At 39.2% G+C, this 16663-nt stretch overlaps 1 protein-coding gene and 1 pseudogene across 2 annotated transcripts in view; one reads left to right on the top strand and one right to left on the bottom strand.

Moving 5' to 3' along the window:
* SEC23A (SEC23 homolog A, COPII coat complex component) overlaps nucleotides 1-16663 on the bottom strand; it is a 68221-nt gene that overhangs the window by 45300 nt on the left and 6258 nt on the right. For both annotated transcript variants that reach the window (XM_012469269.2, XM_012469280.2), the window contains exons 3-9: nucleotides 14267-14324; nucleotides 13962-14048; nucleotides 12887-13123; nucleotides 8582-8661; nucleotides 7403-7547; nucleotides 1227-1385; nucleotides 131-246 (exon numbers count right to left, since the gene is read on the bottom strand). In XM_012469269.2, the coding sequence (XP_012324692.1) occupies nucleotides 131-246; nucleotides 1227-1385; nucleotides 7403-7547; nucleotides 8582-8661; nucleotides 12887-13123; nucleotides 13962-14048; nucleotides 14267-14324 (882 nt within the window). The remainder of the gene's footprint in view (nucleotides 1-130; nucleotides 247-1226; nucleotides 1386-7402; nucleotides 7548-8581; nucleotides 8662-12886; nucleotides 13124-13961; nucleotides 14049-14266; nucleotides 14325-16663) is intronic.
* On the top strand, nucleotides 12224-12524 carry LOC105729036 (large ribosomal subunit protein P1-like; annotated as a pseudogene).

The raw sequence follows: 16663 nt of genomic DNA on the forward strand, positions 1-16663 counted from the left end.
GCTATTACAGATGTGTTCCCTGAAGTAGTAAGAAGATGACTTTTTTCTCTAAACGGCCATTATTGGTTTATATCAGTAAATGTTATCATTTGCTTGTAATTACAAAAACTGTAAAAGTTTAAATACATACCCAGTAAGATTGGGACAGCATTTCATCTCCAGGAGACCTGTCTGATCTAATGCACATGCATAGATATCAATAACGTGGCCAGTCGTAGCAGCTCGATTAGCCAATGCTTCAAAATGCTACAAAAGATTTTTTAATTAAAATAATATACAAAATCGTCCTTCAATCTTTTTTCCATTAACGGATCAAAATATATATATATATATATACTGGTAATGACTATCAAAAAAATACAAGATGATACAGCACAAACCAAACTAAAACTGAACTCTAGAGACATTAACAAATAGAACCAACAGGCTGGGCGTGGTGGCTCACACTTACAATCCCAGCACTTTGGGAGGCTGAGATGGGTGGATCACCTGAGGTTGGGAGTTCGAGACCAGCCTGACCAACATGGAGAAACCCCATCTCTACTAAAAATACAAAAATTAGTCAGGCGTGATGGTGCATGCCTATTATCCCAGCTACTCTGGAGGCTGAGGCAGGAGAATCGCTTGAACCTGGGAGGCAGAGGTTGTGGTGAGCCGAGATCGTGCCATTGAATTCCAGCCTGGGCAACAAAAGCAAAATTCGGTCTCGAAAAAAGAAAAGAAAAAAACAAATAGAACCAATATAAGAGAGTCAAAAATTAACATCAAACTGTACTTACACAAACCCAAATATGGGAAATTAGATGAACATAAAACAACTCACAAGAAAATGATGCACTATTTAAGCTATGAACAATATTCGTATCTGAAGAAAAAATTAAGGACTGCCTCTTGGAAATGAAAAACTGAAAAATGTGAAAACAACTTTTCCTAAAGAGAAAGATATTCTTTAACATGAATATTTAAAGAGGCATAGAATGTTTCTCTCAGGAATGATTTTTAAGGAGATGCCTACTGATGCCTACTATTAAATATTTAATTATTTCAAACCAGAAAAATTATAACAAGTTATCAAGAAAAAATGAATATTTCTCTAATTCCCAAAGCAGTTATAGTATCAAACTGTATAATATCAATTTCTATCAAAAACTATTTTTATTCTTCTTCTTCTAGCAAATGAATGCCTGTTTTCCAATAAGGTAAAAAGATTTAAAAGTCAAAATTACCTTAGTTCCTTTTTTAACATATTTGGCAATGTCTTTTTCAATGTCATGCCACGATCTTATAGGTGTCTTTAACTCATCTCCAACCACCATTCCAGGCCCCTGAGTAGCAGGACCGCCAATGAACATCATGATACGAGCACCAGTATTGGGAAAAGTACACTATTAAAAGACACAGTCAAGAGTTTAAAAGAAAACATACAGATATACATGTCTGATAATGGTTTATATATTCCTTCTAAATAAGAGAAAAGCATATATTTTCTAAGAAATAAAATAATCAAATGTTTACAATGAAATTTAAAAACAAAGGTGAACAACTTTTTTTAAAATCCTATGGTAAACAGTAGTACATTCCTAATTCTAAACTAATCTATAAGCCTAATTCCTATAAACAAGGATATTTCTCCTACTTAACTCATCTCAGACTGGGAAGAGTAGAAAGAGAAATGGAAGAGTGAACATTTTTTGGTTTTTTTGGTTTTTTTTTTTTTTTTTTTTTTTTTAGAGACAGGGTCTCACTATGTTGCCAATGCTGGACTTGAACTCCTAGGCTCAAGTGATCTTCCCACTTGGGCTTTCCAAGTAGCTGGAATGAGAAGAACATGCCACTGCACCTGGTTCTTCTGTTTTGTTGTTAGTGTTTCACTTTTGTTTTTGATGTTTAGAACACAAATATGATTTAAAACAAAAAAAGGCCAGGTGCAGTGGCACACACTTGTAATTCCATAACTTTGGAAGGCCAAGGTGAGTGGATCACCTGGGATCAGGAGTTGAAAACCAGCCTGGACAACATGGTGAAACTCCAACTCTACTAAAAATACAAAACAATTAGCTGGGCATGGTGGCAGACACCTGTAATCCAGTTACTTGGAAGGCTGAGGCAGGACAATCACTCGAACCTAGGAGGCAGAGGCTGCAGTGAACTGAGATCATGCCATGGCACTCCAGCCTGGGCAACAAAGTGAGATTCCATCTCAAAAAAAAAAAAAAAAGAGGCCAGACCCGGTGGCTCACACCTGTAATCCCAGCACTTTGGAAGGCTGAGGCAGGTGGATCACCTGAGGTCAGGAGTTCGAAACCAGTCTGGCCAACACGGTAAAACCCTGTCTACTAAAAATACAAAAATTAGCTGGGCATGTGGCACATGCCTGGAGTTCCAGCTATTCAAGAGGCTGAGGCAGGAGAATTGCTTGAACTCGGGAGGTGGAGGTTGCAGTGAGCCAAGATTGCACCACTGCATTCTAGCCTGTGCGACAGAGCAAGACTCCGTCCCCACCCCTAAAAAGAAAGGAAGAAAGAAAGAAACGTAAGAATGCATGACTTACACTTCTAGTTCAAGTTAATGGATTGAATACCCCAATCTACTTCCCCTTCCTGACAAGATGCCAGTGAAATAAGAGATAAGTTATTATTTTGGACGAATCACTTGAGGCCAGGAGTTCCAGACCAGCCTGGCCACCATAGAGAAACCCTTTCTCTACTAAAAAAAATACAGGCCGGGCATAGTGGCTCACGCCTGTAATCCCAACACTCTGGGAGGCCAAGGTGGGTAGATCACAAGGTCAAGAGTTCGAGACCAGCCTGGCCAACACAGTGAAATCCCCTCTCTACTAAAAACACAAAAAATTAGCCAGGCATGCTGGTGGGCACCTGTAATCCCAGCTACTTGGGAGACTGAGGCAGGAGAATCACGTAAACCGGGAGGTGGAGGTTGCAGTGGGCTGAGATCGCACCACTGCACTCCAGCCTGGGCAACAAGAGCGAAACTCCATCTCAAAAATAAATAAATTAACTAATTAATTTAATTAAATCATATGGTTAACAAATCTGGAGAACAAGGAGTTGCCTTCTACTTATTTGTATACACCATTGCATATTGTTTAAATGTTTTCACAAGGTATGCTTACTTCTATAACTTCCTTAACTAATAACAAAAATACCCTCTTCATTCTGATATTTAATAGCAGTCATGTAAAGCTGAAAAAATGAAGAACAAGAGCAAATAAAACTATATACACATACTTTCATAAAACTGCAACACAAAGAACATCCAAACTTCAAATTTTCTATAAGTGGGGGGAAAAAAACTACTAAATCCTCATAAACCACATCTCCCATACTCTCACTGCAAGTCTTCAAAAAGATCAAGGGCAGTTTGGGAAAAGAAAAGAGGGAAGCAAACAGCAGGCCTAGAAGAACAACTACAGATTCAAATGAAAACTTAGTAAGAGGCACTAAAGAAAAGAAAAAAAAAAAGAGAATGAAAATGAAACAAAGAAATAGAAAGACTGCTGAAACAAGCAAGCAAAGAAGAGTAAATTTATATATAATGGGAGTTTTTTTGTTCTTTTCTGAAACAGTCTCGCTCTGTTGGCAGGCTGGAATGCAGTGGCACAATCTTGGCTCACTGCAACTTCCATCTCCCAGGCTCAAGCAATTCTCCTGCCTCAGCCTTCAGAGTAGCTAGGATTATAGGTGTATGCCATCACGCCTGGCTAATTCTTATATTTTTAGTAGAGACAGGGTTTCACCATGTTGGCCAGGCTGGTCTCAAACTCCTGACCTCATGTAATCCGCCCACCTCGACCTCCCAAACTGCTGGGATTACAGACATGAGCCACTGTGCCCAGCCAGGAGCTCTTAAAGAAGATAATGGAACAAAACTAATATTTAAAGCTATAAGAAACCTTTACAGGAAAAAATACACATAAAAGAAGGCCTACCACATACTAGAGAAAATTAACCTGCAACAAAAACCCTCCAAGGAAAAATGCCTCAAGACCGTCAAGAAAATGATCAAATAATTTATAAAAGCAAGAAAATAAGACTGGCATCAGCCTTCTCAAAAAACATCAGCCAAGGTGGGAGAATCACTTGAGACCAGGAGTTTGAGACCAGCCTAAGCAACATGGCAAGACTCTGTCTCTACAAACTTAAAAATTAGCTGGGTATGGCGGCATTGGCCTGTAGTCCCAGCTACTTGGGAGGAGTCTGAGGTGGAAGGATTGCTTGAGACCAGGAGTTTGAGGCTGCAGTGCTGCAGTGAGCTATGATCACGTACTGCACTCCAGCCTGAGCAACAGAGGTTCTGTTTTTAAAAAAAAATAAAAACACATGAAGGCAAGAAAACAATGAAGAAGCATTTTCTGAAAACTCCAGGAAAAAAAATGAGAACCAAGGCTTTTGATATCCAACCAAGCTGTTCTTTGACTATCAGCACCATAGGAAAAATGTTTAAACATTCAACAGCTCAGAAAATTCTGTACTCTTAAGTCTTCTTAAATAATTTACTAGCAGATACAAATAAAATAAGAAAGAATAACATAATCACACTAAGGGTAGTGGAGGGGAATAACCCACTTAACTTTTGAACATTGTATTTTATACTATATGTTCTCAGAACATTAAACAAATAATGAGCTCTAACTCCTAAGCTTCTTTCTAACAGAGGTATAAGATAGAAACTCTGAAACTATTCTATATATTCTAGGACTGAGAAAATCCTAGGGAAAAGTCAAGCTGGAAACTGCTTAGGGCAAACCTGCCTCCCATTCTATTCAAAGTCATTCCTCTGCTCACTAAGATAAATGAGTATCTGCCTGCCTCCTTTGGGAAAGGCTAATCAGAACTCCCTGTGTCTCTCACCTACCTGTCTCTCACCTGCCTGAGACCTGAAAGCCCCTCCCTGCTTGAGTTGTCCCCCTATCTGGACAGAACCAACATACATCTTACATATATGTCTCCCTAAAATGTGTAAAACCAACTGTGCTCTGACCATGTTGGACACATGTCATCAGGACCTCCAGAGGCTGTGTCATGGGCATGTGTCCTCAGCCTTAGCAAAACAAACTTTCTCTTTCTTTTTTGAGACAGAGTCTTGCTCTGTCACCCAGGCTGGAGTGCAGTGGCATGAACCCGGCTCAGGGCAACCTCTGCCTCCCAGGTTCAAGTGATTCTCCTGCTTCAGACTCCCAAGTAGCTGGGACTACAGGTGCCTACCACCACACCCAGCTAATTTTTAGTAGAGACAGGGTTTCACTATGTTGGTCAGGCTGGTGTCAACCTCAAGCAATCCACCCACCTTGGCCTCCCACAGTGCTGGGATTACAGGCGTGAGCCAACATACCCAACCCGAAATTAACTTTCTAAATTAATTGAGACTGTCTCAGATATTCAGGTTCACAATCTCAGTTTGGAGAAAAAAATTATTTGTACACTTCTTGCATCTTTTCTGTAAATTTGATAGTATTTCAAATTTTAAAAAAAAACATTTTAAGGCCAGGTGCAGTGGCTCACGCCTATAATCCCAGCACTTTGGCAGGTCGAGGTAGATCACCTAAGGTCAGGAATTCAAGACCAGCCTAACATGGAGAAACCCCATCTCTACTAAAAATACAAAATTAGACATGGTGGCGCACACCTGTAATCCCAGTTACTCAGGAGGCTGAAGCAGGAGAATCACTTCAACCTGGGAGGCGGAGGTTGCAGTGAGCAGAGATTGCGCCATTACACTCCAGTCCGGGAAACAAGGGCAAAACTCCGTCTCAAAAAAATTTTTTAAATTATTTTGTCATTCTAAAGCTAAGATATGTATAGCATAAAATTTTTGAATTCTATTTAAAACTCCACTTACTGCACCACTGTTAACATCTGGGTGAAATTCTTTCCAGAATCCTGTCTGTACAGGATATATACAAAACAATATACAAGACAATACACTGGAGGAAAATACTTCACATAGATAAAATCATACACTCACTGTCCTATAATCTGATTTCTTTTTTACTCGATATTATCTTATACATACCATTTCCCATTATACCGTGAAATAGATTTTTCCTCTCCTTTCCTGACACACAGCTCCTAAAAGCCTTGGAATCTGTAGAATGATAAGATAACCTTTTGTTTTTTGGGCTTTTTGGTTGTTTTTTTTTTTTTTTTGAGATAGAGTCTCACTCTGTCACTTAGGCTGGAGTGCAGTGAGGCAATCTCAGCTCACTGCAACTTCCACCTCCCGGGTTCAAGCAATTCTCCCTGCCTCAGCCTCCCAAGTAGTTGGGATCACAGGCGCCTGCCACCACACCCAGCCAATTTTTGAATTTTTAGTAGAGATGGGGTTTTGCCATGTAGGCCAGGCTAGTCTCGAACTCCAGAGCTCAGGTGATCCTCCCATCTCAGACTCCCAAATTGCTGGGATTACAGTCATGAGGCACCCAGCCAAGAGTACCTTTTGTGTGTTAATATAATGACTCCTAGGCCAGGTGCAGTGGCTCATGCCTATAATCCCAGCACTTTGGGAGGCCGAGGCAGGTGGATCATCTGAGGTCGGGAGTTCGAGACCAGCCTGACCAACATGGAGAAACCCGGTCTCTAAAAAAATAAAAATAAAAGACTCCTAGGTATCTTCAAGATGTGGGCTGGTCACTGAAAAGCCTAAAGCATGATTAGAAGGTTGAGACTTTCAGTTCCACACCCCCATCCTCCAAAAGAGAGGGGATAGTGGCTAGTGATGTAATCAATCATGCCTATGTAGTGAGGCCTTCGTGAAAACCCAAAAGAACACAGTTTGAAGAGCTTCCAGACAAATGAATATGTAGAGGTTCCTGGAGGGTGGTACCCCAGAGAAGGCATAAAAACTTGGAACCCCTTCTCTCACACTTCACTCTATGCATTTAGTCCATCTGACTGTTCATCTATATTCTTTGTAATATCTCCGGCATAAACCAGGAAACTTAAGTAATGTGTTTCCTAGAGTTCTCTGAGCCATTCTAGCAAATTAATCAAACCCAAGGAGAGTGTCATGGGAACCTCCAATTTACAGCCAGTCTGTCAGAAGTATAGGTAACAACCTACTACTTATGACTGGCACTGAAGTGGTGGGCAGTCTTGTGGGACTGAGCCCTCAATCTGTGAGACGTGATGTTATCTCCAGTTAGATAGTGACAGAATTGAACTGAATTATAAGACACCCAGCTGGTATCGAAGTCAGAACTGTTTGGTTGGTATGTGGGGGAAAACCACAGAAGTATTCTTTGTTGATGCTGAGTGAGAGAATAGGGAGGAAAAAAAGCAATTTGGTTCTTCCTATATCCTTACAATTACACACACATACACACACACACACACACACACACACACACACACTTTACATTTCAAAACAAAACCATCTTCCCTACCTCCAGTAGTCCTACAGCTATGGAAAGGGCCACTCCGGAGGAACGCAAAGATCTCTTTCCCTGTGGTACAGGCCAAGGGTCTCGCTGGAGTTCTCCCAGAAGATCTGTGAGATTCATGTCTATTTTCTGTACTGGTTGTAAGAATCTGAGAAACAAAATTAAATAAAAAGCCATTTGTAAATGTTCATGGGTGAGAGTCCAAGAAACAAATTTCACTTTCCTAAAAATAGAAAACAATACTTTGAACACACAGCAGACCCATGATTCTCAAACTTTTGTGTAGTACATGAGAACCAGCTAGAGAGCTTGTTTTAACACATATTGCCAGGTCCCAGTTCTAGAGTTTCTTTTGGTAGGTCTGGAGTGTCCCAAGAATTTGCATTTCAAATGCATTCCTAAATGACACTTCATGCTATCAGCCCCAGAAACCACCTTTTGAGTACAACTGCAATAAACAAAACACTCAAACCAAGTATTACTTGAGGACTTCATCTTTCACTTACTAGTCTAGTAAGTTTTAGGTTACTGAAATAATTAGGAGAAAATACATCAACTCAACTTTAGTAATACTACTTCAGATTAGAAAGCTTAGGGGAAAAAGCTAGCAGGGTGCGGTGGCTCACACCTGTAATCCTAGCACTTTGGGAGGCCGAGGCGGGAGGATCACAAGGTCAGGAGTTCAAGATGGTGAAACCATCTCTAATAAAAATACGAAAATTAGCCAGGCATGGTGGCACATGCCTGTAATCCCAGCTACTTGGGAGGGTGAGGCAGGATAATTGCTTGAACCCAGGAGGCGGAAGTTGCAGTGAGCCAAGATCGCACCACTGCACTCCAGAAAGCTTAAGGGCAAAAGCTACCTCTAAAGCTAAGAAGAAAAAATAAAAAGCTTGGCCGCCCTAAAACCACACAAAAAGAAGTTTTTTCCAAAGTTCAAAACAGAAAATAAGCAAAATATCAAAACTAAAGTAACTCCTCACATGGTTATGACAAAAAAAAAATTTTAATGACATGATTTTGCCTCAATTCTTTAAAAAGTATGTTAATACAATTTACTTATATTCCTAAAAGTATTTAACAATATAGTATCACTGAATGCCTATGTTCAAGGTAAGGGTATGGAAAGTTTAAAATAGCTACAGAAACGGTCAAATTCTCTTCACCATAGTTAATTATTACCTGTTGGAAGGAGGAGGCTGCTGTACCTGAGGACCACGTGTTGCTTGAGTAACCGGCACTTTAGAGAGCCCCAGCATTTCCTGTAAAGAGATTACTTCTGCAGTATTCATTTAATTACTTTTACAAAGATTTGTCAACTATTTATCATGTATAAAATGCTGTGCTAGACATTAGGAACACAAAAATAAAAAATACAAGGTCTCCTTCCTCAGAAAACAAAGAGTCAGTAGGAGAGATTATCAAGAAAACAAGAATGCAAAATAATCATCATGAGAGAGCAAAGTACAAGGTGTTACATAACCAAAGAGGAAGGATATTAGCTCAGAAACATTTTATTTCTAATTAATAGTCAAAATAAATTGTCGTGTAACTTGAATGTCCATACTTCTTAATTTATATTCATTCATCCATTTCAGTAAACTACATCGTAAGCACCTGCTAAGGCAGGAATATAATGGTAAAAACTAACTAGTCCCTTCCTTCATGGAAATTAAATCAGAAAACAGAAATTAATCAAATCATCAGATAAATAAATGTAAAACTGAAACAGTAATAAGTAGTTATGAGATGGGGAGTTATAAGGTTCACATACTTTGTATTTATGTATATATTCATTTTGTAATGTAATTCCTAACCAAACTGCCAGCTTTGTTTTGAATTTCAGATATTTGCACAATTCCTCTCTAGACAAATAAAAATGTTATCATACTAAATTTTTCTTGAATCTAGAAATGCTTAGTCATGAAGTACTAGAGTAATAAAACTATATAACAGAAAATCAAAGTCTAAAGAAGTACAAAGATAAAATTAGTGAACTAATCCTGCAGTATTTCTATACTGTTAGCAGAAACAGCAACTCTTAGTACTAAGAACTTAAAACAGATTCGGTGCTAAAATCTTTATATATATTATTTCCTCACAAAACAACAATGAAATAGATTTCTTCTTCATTTCTACTTTACAAATGAAAATTAACAGTCAGAAAGACTAAGTAATTTGTCTGAGGTTACACAACCAGTAAGTAACAAAGCAAGATTTTAAATCACGTTTTTCTATAAAGCCCTATAAGGCTTGACACTATACTGAGAATTCTCATTTAGTACTAGTAACCTGGCAAAAAAGGTATTGCTTATTCCTTTCTATGAAGAATGAGATAATTAGCAAAGACATAAACCCAAGATCATACAACTAGAAGAGTTTAAGATTTGAATCCAGGACTATTTAGGGAGCAAAGACCAGACTCTTTTCAATCAGATGGATGGGGAAAGAAAATTAAAATGTTTCAATGGAGAAAAAAATTTTAGTCTGCAGACATTCATTTGCCTACTGAAAAAAAGGAAGATGTGGCCGGGTGCAGTGGTTCACACTTATAATCCCAGCACTTTGGGAGGCCAAGGCAGATGGATCACCTAAGGTCAAGAGTTTGAGACCAGTCTGGCCAACATGGTGAAACCCCATCTCTACTAAAAATACAAATACTAGGGCCAGGCGTGGTGGCTCACACCTGTAATCCCAGCACTTTAGGAAGGTGAGGTGGGTGGATCACGAGGTCAGGAGTTTGAGACCAGCCTGGCCAACATGGTGAAACCCCATCTCTATTAAAAATACAAAAATTAGCTGGGCATGGTGGCATGCTTCTGTAATCCCAGCTACTTGAGAGGCTGAGGCAGGAGAAACACTTGAACCCAGGAGGCGGAGGTTGCACTGAGCCGAGATTGCGCCACTGCACTCCAGCCTGGGTGACAGAGCGAGACTCCATCTCAAAAACAAAAATAAGAAAAACAAAAGATGTTTTATGTGCTTCGTATGTATTATATAATTTAAGTAAAAGGTACTCTACGATCAAAACAATAAGCCATTCTAAATAAATTCACAATTTAATAATAATATTAATAGTAGCAAACACTTAAATGTACAATTCATTTAATTCTCATGACTACCCTGTGAGGTACATACTATTACTATCTCTATTTTATTTTATTTTATTTATTTATTTATTTTTTTTTTTGAGACGGAGTTTCGCTCTCATTACCCAGGCTGGAGTGCAATGGCGCAATCTCGGCTCACCGCAACCTCCACCTCCTGGGTTCAGGCAATTCTCCTGCCTCAGCCTCCTGAGTAGCTGGGATTACAGGCACGCGCCACCATGCCCAGCTAATTTTTTTGTATTAGTAGAGACGGGGTTTCACCATGTTGACCAGGATGGTCTCGATCTCTCGACCTCGTGATCCACCCGCCTCGGCCTCCTAAAGTGCTGGGAACTATCTCTATTTTATAAATGAAAAAAACTAAAGCACAGAGATTTAAACTGGTTCACTTTTTCTCCTGTCTCATGGAAACGTGATTCTCCTCTCCAAGGTGGTCTGCTTCCTGTGCTCCTGAAGAAATCCCTACCATATCCTCCTAAACCTCACTTTCCTCATCTCACTCTTATTTTCACTCATCCTCTTTAGTCTCTTTCCCTTCTCCTTCCTCCTAAAGTACATCTCTTTAACTCAGTTCTCTCTCAAATTCCCTCGCTATCTCCTCCTTCCTTACCTTCAACAACCTCTTACAAGAACAAACTTCAGGCCAGCGCCAATGGCTCACACCTGTAATCCCAGCACTCTGGGAGGCTGAGGCAGGAGGATCACCTGAGGTCAGGAGCTCAAGACCAGCCTAGCCAACATGATGAAACCTCGTTTCCACAAAAATACAAAAATTAGCCAGGCATGATGGTGGGTGCCTACAGTCCCAGCTACTTGAGAGGCTGAGGCAGAAAAATCTCTTGAACCCAGGAGATGGAGGTTGCAGTGAGCTGAGATCGCACCACTGCGCTCCAGTCTGGGTGACAGAATGAGATTCCGTCTCAAAAAAAAAAAAAAAGAACAAACTTCAATTTTTCTCTACCTTCTCAAATGTTACTCACTACTGGTTGACTCACTCCTTCATTACTCATTATCCTCCCCATTTAAACCTGCAAATTCCTCTAGTATGTTCTTTTAGTTAACTGCAGCATCACTAAGTTTCAAATTAGACTCATCTTCAAAAATCTCTTCCTTTCTTCTTCATTTTGGTCTACCTGGAGGCCTCTAAAGTCTGATTTCACATCTGTCAACTTTATGCCAGGCTTATCTATCATCTTCTGGGGTAACTGTTTTCAACTAGGAGTTGCACCACAATTACTTAGGAAGTTTTTTCAAAGTACCTACATGAACAACCTTATGCTACCAACCATCTCCCAAGACATTCACTTACTACTCTCTTATGGACTATCAAAATCTCTGGGTAGAAAAAAAGATGTTCATCTGAGCAGATGATCTTAGTATGCTACACATAACTCCTTTGACTTGAAAGAGAAAGCTTCATTTTGTCCCAATAATAAAAATCACTAAAAAACATATGTAGCCATAGTTCATACATTAAAACTGTCCAGTCTCAAAATAATTCCCTTTCCAAACATACTAAAAGTATTTGTTCCTAAATGAAATGTTAAAAAAGAAAAGCTCTCTCCTCAGCTGCCACCAAGGTGCTTGGTTCTTATGAGGAAGCTAAGACCACACCGGGTGAGGCCCTCACTTCATCAGGTGACTACCACTGTGTCAGGCAGCACCAGCCCTGCACTCACCCACACCGTGGCCACCATCTACTTGAACCTCATTTTGCATCTACTTGAACCTCGTTCTACATGACAATGAGGTGACCATCATAGCCAATGCCCTCATTAAAGCAGCTGATATGAATGTTGAACCTTTCTGGCCTGGCTTGTTTGCAAAGGACTGGCCAATGTCAACATCAGGAGCTTCATCTGCAATGTAGGGGCGGGTGGACCTGCCAGTTGGTGTTACACCAGCAGGAGGTCCTGCCCCACCACCAGTGCTGCCCCAGCTGAGGAAAAGAAAGTGGAAATAAAGAAGAACCTGAGGAGTATGATGATGACATGGACTTTGATCTTTTTGACTAAACCTCTTTTATAACATGTTCAATAAAAAGCTGAACTCTTAAGAAAAAAAAAAGAAACAAGCTAATATTCTGTGGTTGCTCTCTCTTAGCCTTCTGCATGACTCTACATAAGCCTTTCAAATCTCTAGTAAAATACCTTTGGTTTGACTTTAAATTTTAAAGATACAGTTAAAAGTGAAGGGTCTCCGATCTGTAAGGCACATGAAAGAAAACTAATGCCAGCACTGAATTTAAAGTTTTTGTTATAATACAATTATATTAGTCATTCATAATAAAAATTTTCCTAGAAATATACAGAAGGCATTTATAAACATATATAGAATAATGTTCAGATAGGTGAAAACTACCATTCTTGTCGTTTACCTGCAGTTGTTTGGCAGATAAATCTTTTGTTCCTCTGAAGACATAGCTTTTTGAAATGCCTTCACATCCAAGTTCATGAACCTGAACCATTCTCCCAAAAGTAATAAGTCCAACCAAAGCTGTAGGTGGTAAAAGACTTAATGACATCTGCATGGATTCTTTCAGAGCTTGTAAATCTTCATCTTCCATGCAAGTATCAACCACATAGAGGAATATCAAAGGCATCTGAGGACCACGCTTTTTAAAAAATTCACAAAAAAGAAAAAATATGTATTTTAAAGCACAATATACAAGACAGTCAATAGGGAACTAATTAAGTAACAGATACAACAGAATCCTAGCAAAGCCATTTCAGAAATGAAACAGGTTATTTGTAGTCACGGAGAGAGATCTAAGATGTATCATCGGGTAAAAAATTAAGTTTAAGAATATTAGGTATAGTTATACAGAGGGGATTTCACTTTCCATTTTATTCAACTACATGCATAAGGTTTCATTTGACTTTCATAAAATAATTAGTAAACCTGTCTTGGATTTTCAGAGGACTAGAAACTAGCCAGGCTGGACAAATTACTGAATGGTCCAAGTGAACCATAATTGTTTTCTCTAAAAAATTCATAAAAGATATTATTGCTTCCACACTTAAATATGTAAACAACTACATTAAGTAATCAGAAAGAGAAGAAAAATGATTTTCCTAAGAAAGACCAATGCAAGATTATTTTCATTAATTAGACCTGGGGGATACATCAGCCAACTCCAACATCATATTGACTAAGTATTTGTTAACTGATCTTCCAATCACAAAGCAAAATTGATACTTTACTGTTTACTGATCTACTCAGTACAGTAAAGCACACCACCTATCCAGTATCCTGGCCACCCATCAAATAACTACAACAGAGAAATTACCCTGCTCAAACTGACCTCAACAGTTCTTATCTTTGAAATGTTCGATCAAATCAATATGAGAATTAAGCATGATTTCTTCTAAATCATCACAATTAAATAATTATTTCGGTATAAATTACTGAGTATTTAAAGCTTTCTTAAATATTTGTTCTTACGTTCTTACCAGAACAACATATTCAATGCTAGAAAACTGAGGTAAAAGTTCAGCAGGCTGATTCAGTTCAGATATACCAGCATAACTAGGTGGAAACTACAAATAGAAAAAAAACAATAAATATTTGTAACAAATTATTGGCCAGAAAGAATAATAAAATTTTAAACTGAAAATAAGTATTTCCTGATCATTTAATTACTTTAAAAAGGCATTTTCATTAAATGAGAAATAATTATTTTTATCTTTTTTTTAAATATGCATTTTCTACATAACTAGCATTTTAACATTAACATCTGCAATGGAGGTTTTCTTACCTGATTCCTTTGATAACAAAAGTTGCAAGCCCAAAGTTTTGCTCGATAATCCACTTGACTGTTTTAAAAAAAGAAAAGCTATATCAGTTCATATTTCAGTTCAATTTTACAGAAATCCTAATTTCAATAAAATTAATTTCTTCCTAAAACATGAATATATTCAAATTGATAGTCAAAGTAACTTTTAAAAGCCATGTTGTTTTACATACTGCCAATACCTAATTCATACGTTCAACATATACAAGTTCATCTAAATGGTGACTATATTATAACGTTTAACATACAGCAAATATTGGCTGGGTGCAGTAGCTCACACCTGTAATCCCAGCACTTTGGGAGGCTGAGGCAGCAGATGGCTTGAGTCCATGAGTTCAAGACAAGCTTGGGCAATATGGTGAAACACAGTCTTTACAAAAAATACCAACAGTCATCCAGGCATAATGGCACATCCCTGTAGTCCCAGCTACTCAGGAGGCTTAGGTGGGAGGATAATCTGAACCCAGGAGGTCAAGGATACAGAGAGCCAGAATCACACCACTGCACTCCAATCTGAGTGACAGAGTGAAACAATCTCAAAAAATACGTGTGTGTGTGTGTGTGTGTGTGTGTGTGTACACATACATAGCAAATATCAACAAAATTAAAATAATCCAATTTTTTTCTTCAAATGACTTCAGTAACATCTACACTTAGACCTAGAAAACATTTATTCAGATCAAAAATATATTTACTGAATACCTAATATGTACCAACTATTATTTTAGGTGTGGTGATACAATAGTTAAACAAAAGAAAACTGCTCCCATGGAGTTTACATTCCAGAAAAGGCAGATAAAAGACAAGTAGATGCACAAACAAAAAAATACTTTTGTTTTGTTTTGGTTTTTTTGAGACAGGGTCTCGTTCTGTTACCCAGCCTGCAATGGTAGAATCATAGCTTCCTGTAGTGTTGAACTCCTGGCTCAAGTGTTTCTCCCATCTTCAGCCACCCAAGTAGTTAGGACTACAGGCACATACCACCACACCCGTGTGTGTGTGTGTGTGTGTGTGTGTGTGTGTGTGTGTGTGTGTGTGTGTTTTCCCCTGTAGAGATGGGGTCTTGCTTTGTGTGTGTGTGTTTTCCCCTGTAGAGATGGGATCTTGCTTTGTTGCCCAAGCAATGCACATACCACCACACCCGTGTGTGTGTGTGTGTGTGTGTGTGTGTGTGTGTGTGTGTGTTTTCCCCTGTAGAGATAGGGTCTTGCTTTGTGTTTGTGTGTGGGTCTTGCTTTTTTGCCCAAACAATCCTCCCACCTTAGCCTCCCAAAGTGCTGGGATTACAGGCATGAGCTACTATGCCCAGCTGAAAATACTTTACATAGTAATAAGAGATTAAAGAAAACAAAGCAGAATGTGAGAATGTGTTTAAGAGGGCTGTTTTAAAAAAACAGCCTTCTTACTGGCCAGGCACAGTGGCTCACACCTGTAATCCCAACACTTTGGGAGGCCAAGGAGGGCAGATCAGGAGATCGAGACCATCCTAGCCAACATGGTGAAACCCCATCTCTACTAAAAAAACAAAAATTAGCTGCCATGGTGGTGTGTGCCTGTAAGCACAGCTACTCCGGAGGCTGAGGCAGGAGAATCACTTTAACCAGGGAGTCGGAGGTTGCGGTGAACAGAGATCACGCCACTGCACTCCAGCTTGGTGACAGAGCGAGACTGTGTCTCAAAAAAAAAAAAAAAATCAAAACAAAAAAAAAACAGCCTTCTTCTTTTTTTTTTGAGACAGAGGACAGAGTCTCACTCTGTTGCCAGGCGCCAGGCTGGAGTGCAGTGGCACAATCTCGGCTCACTGCAACCTCCGCCTCCTGGGTTCAAATAATACTCCTGCCTCAGCCTCCCAAGTAGCTGGGACTACAGGCGCACGCCACCATGCCCAGCTAGTTTTTGTAATTTTAGTAGAGACAGGGTTTCACCATGTTGACCAGGATGGTCTCAATCTCTTGACCTCGTGATCCACCCGCCTCGGCCTCCCAAAGTGCTGGGATTACAGGCTTGAGCCACCAAGCCCGGCCCCAGCCTTCTTAAATAGACAAGTAAAGTATGACCAGAATGAAAAGGAACCAATCACAAGAAAATTTGGAGACAGAAGAATCCAGGTAGAATGCACACCTACTATACCAATGTCAAGTTAGGAATAAGTTTGAAATGTTCAAGAATCAGAAAGAGGATAACAGGATTAAAGCATTATGTAGATGAGAATAAGGAAAATAGATAATATAAGATGAAGGCAGAAATATATACAGAGGCTGGATCATACAAGGCTTTACAGGTCTTGATAAGGGGTTTGGATTTCTTATTCCAAGAATAAGAAGCTACTACTGGAAGATTTTAATAATCTGATTTTCATTC

The sequence above is a fragment of the Aotus nancymaae genome, unplaced genomic scaffold (assembly GCF_030222135.1).
Source record: "Aotus nancymaae isolate 86718 unplaced genomic scaffold, 86718_ANA_hifiasm-v0.15.2.pri h1tg000062l, whole genome shotgun sequence".
Lineage (NCBI taxonomy): Eukaryota > Metazoa > Chordata > Mammalia > Primates > Aotidae > Aotus > Aotus nancymaae.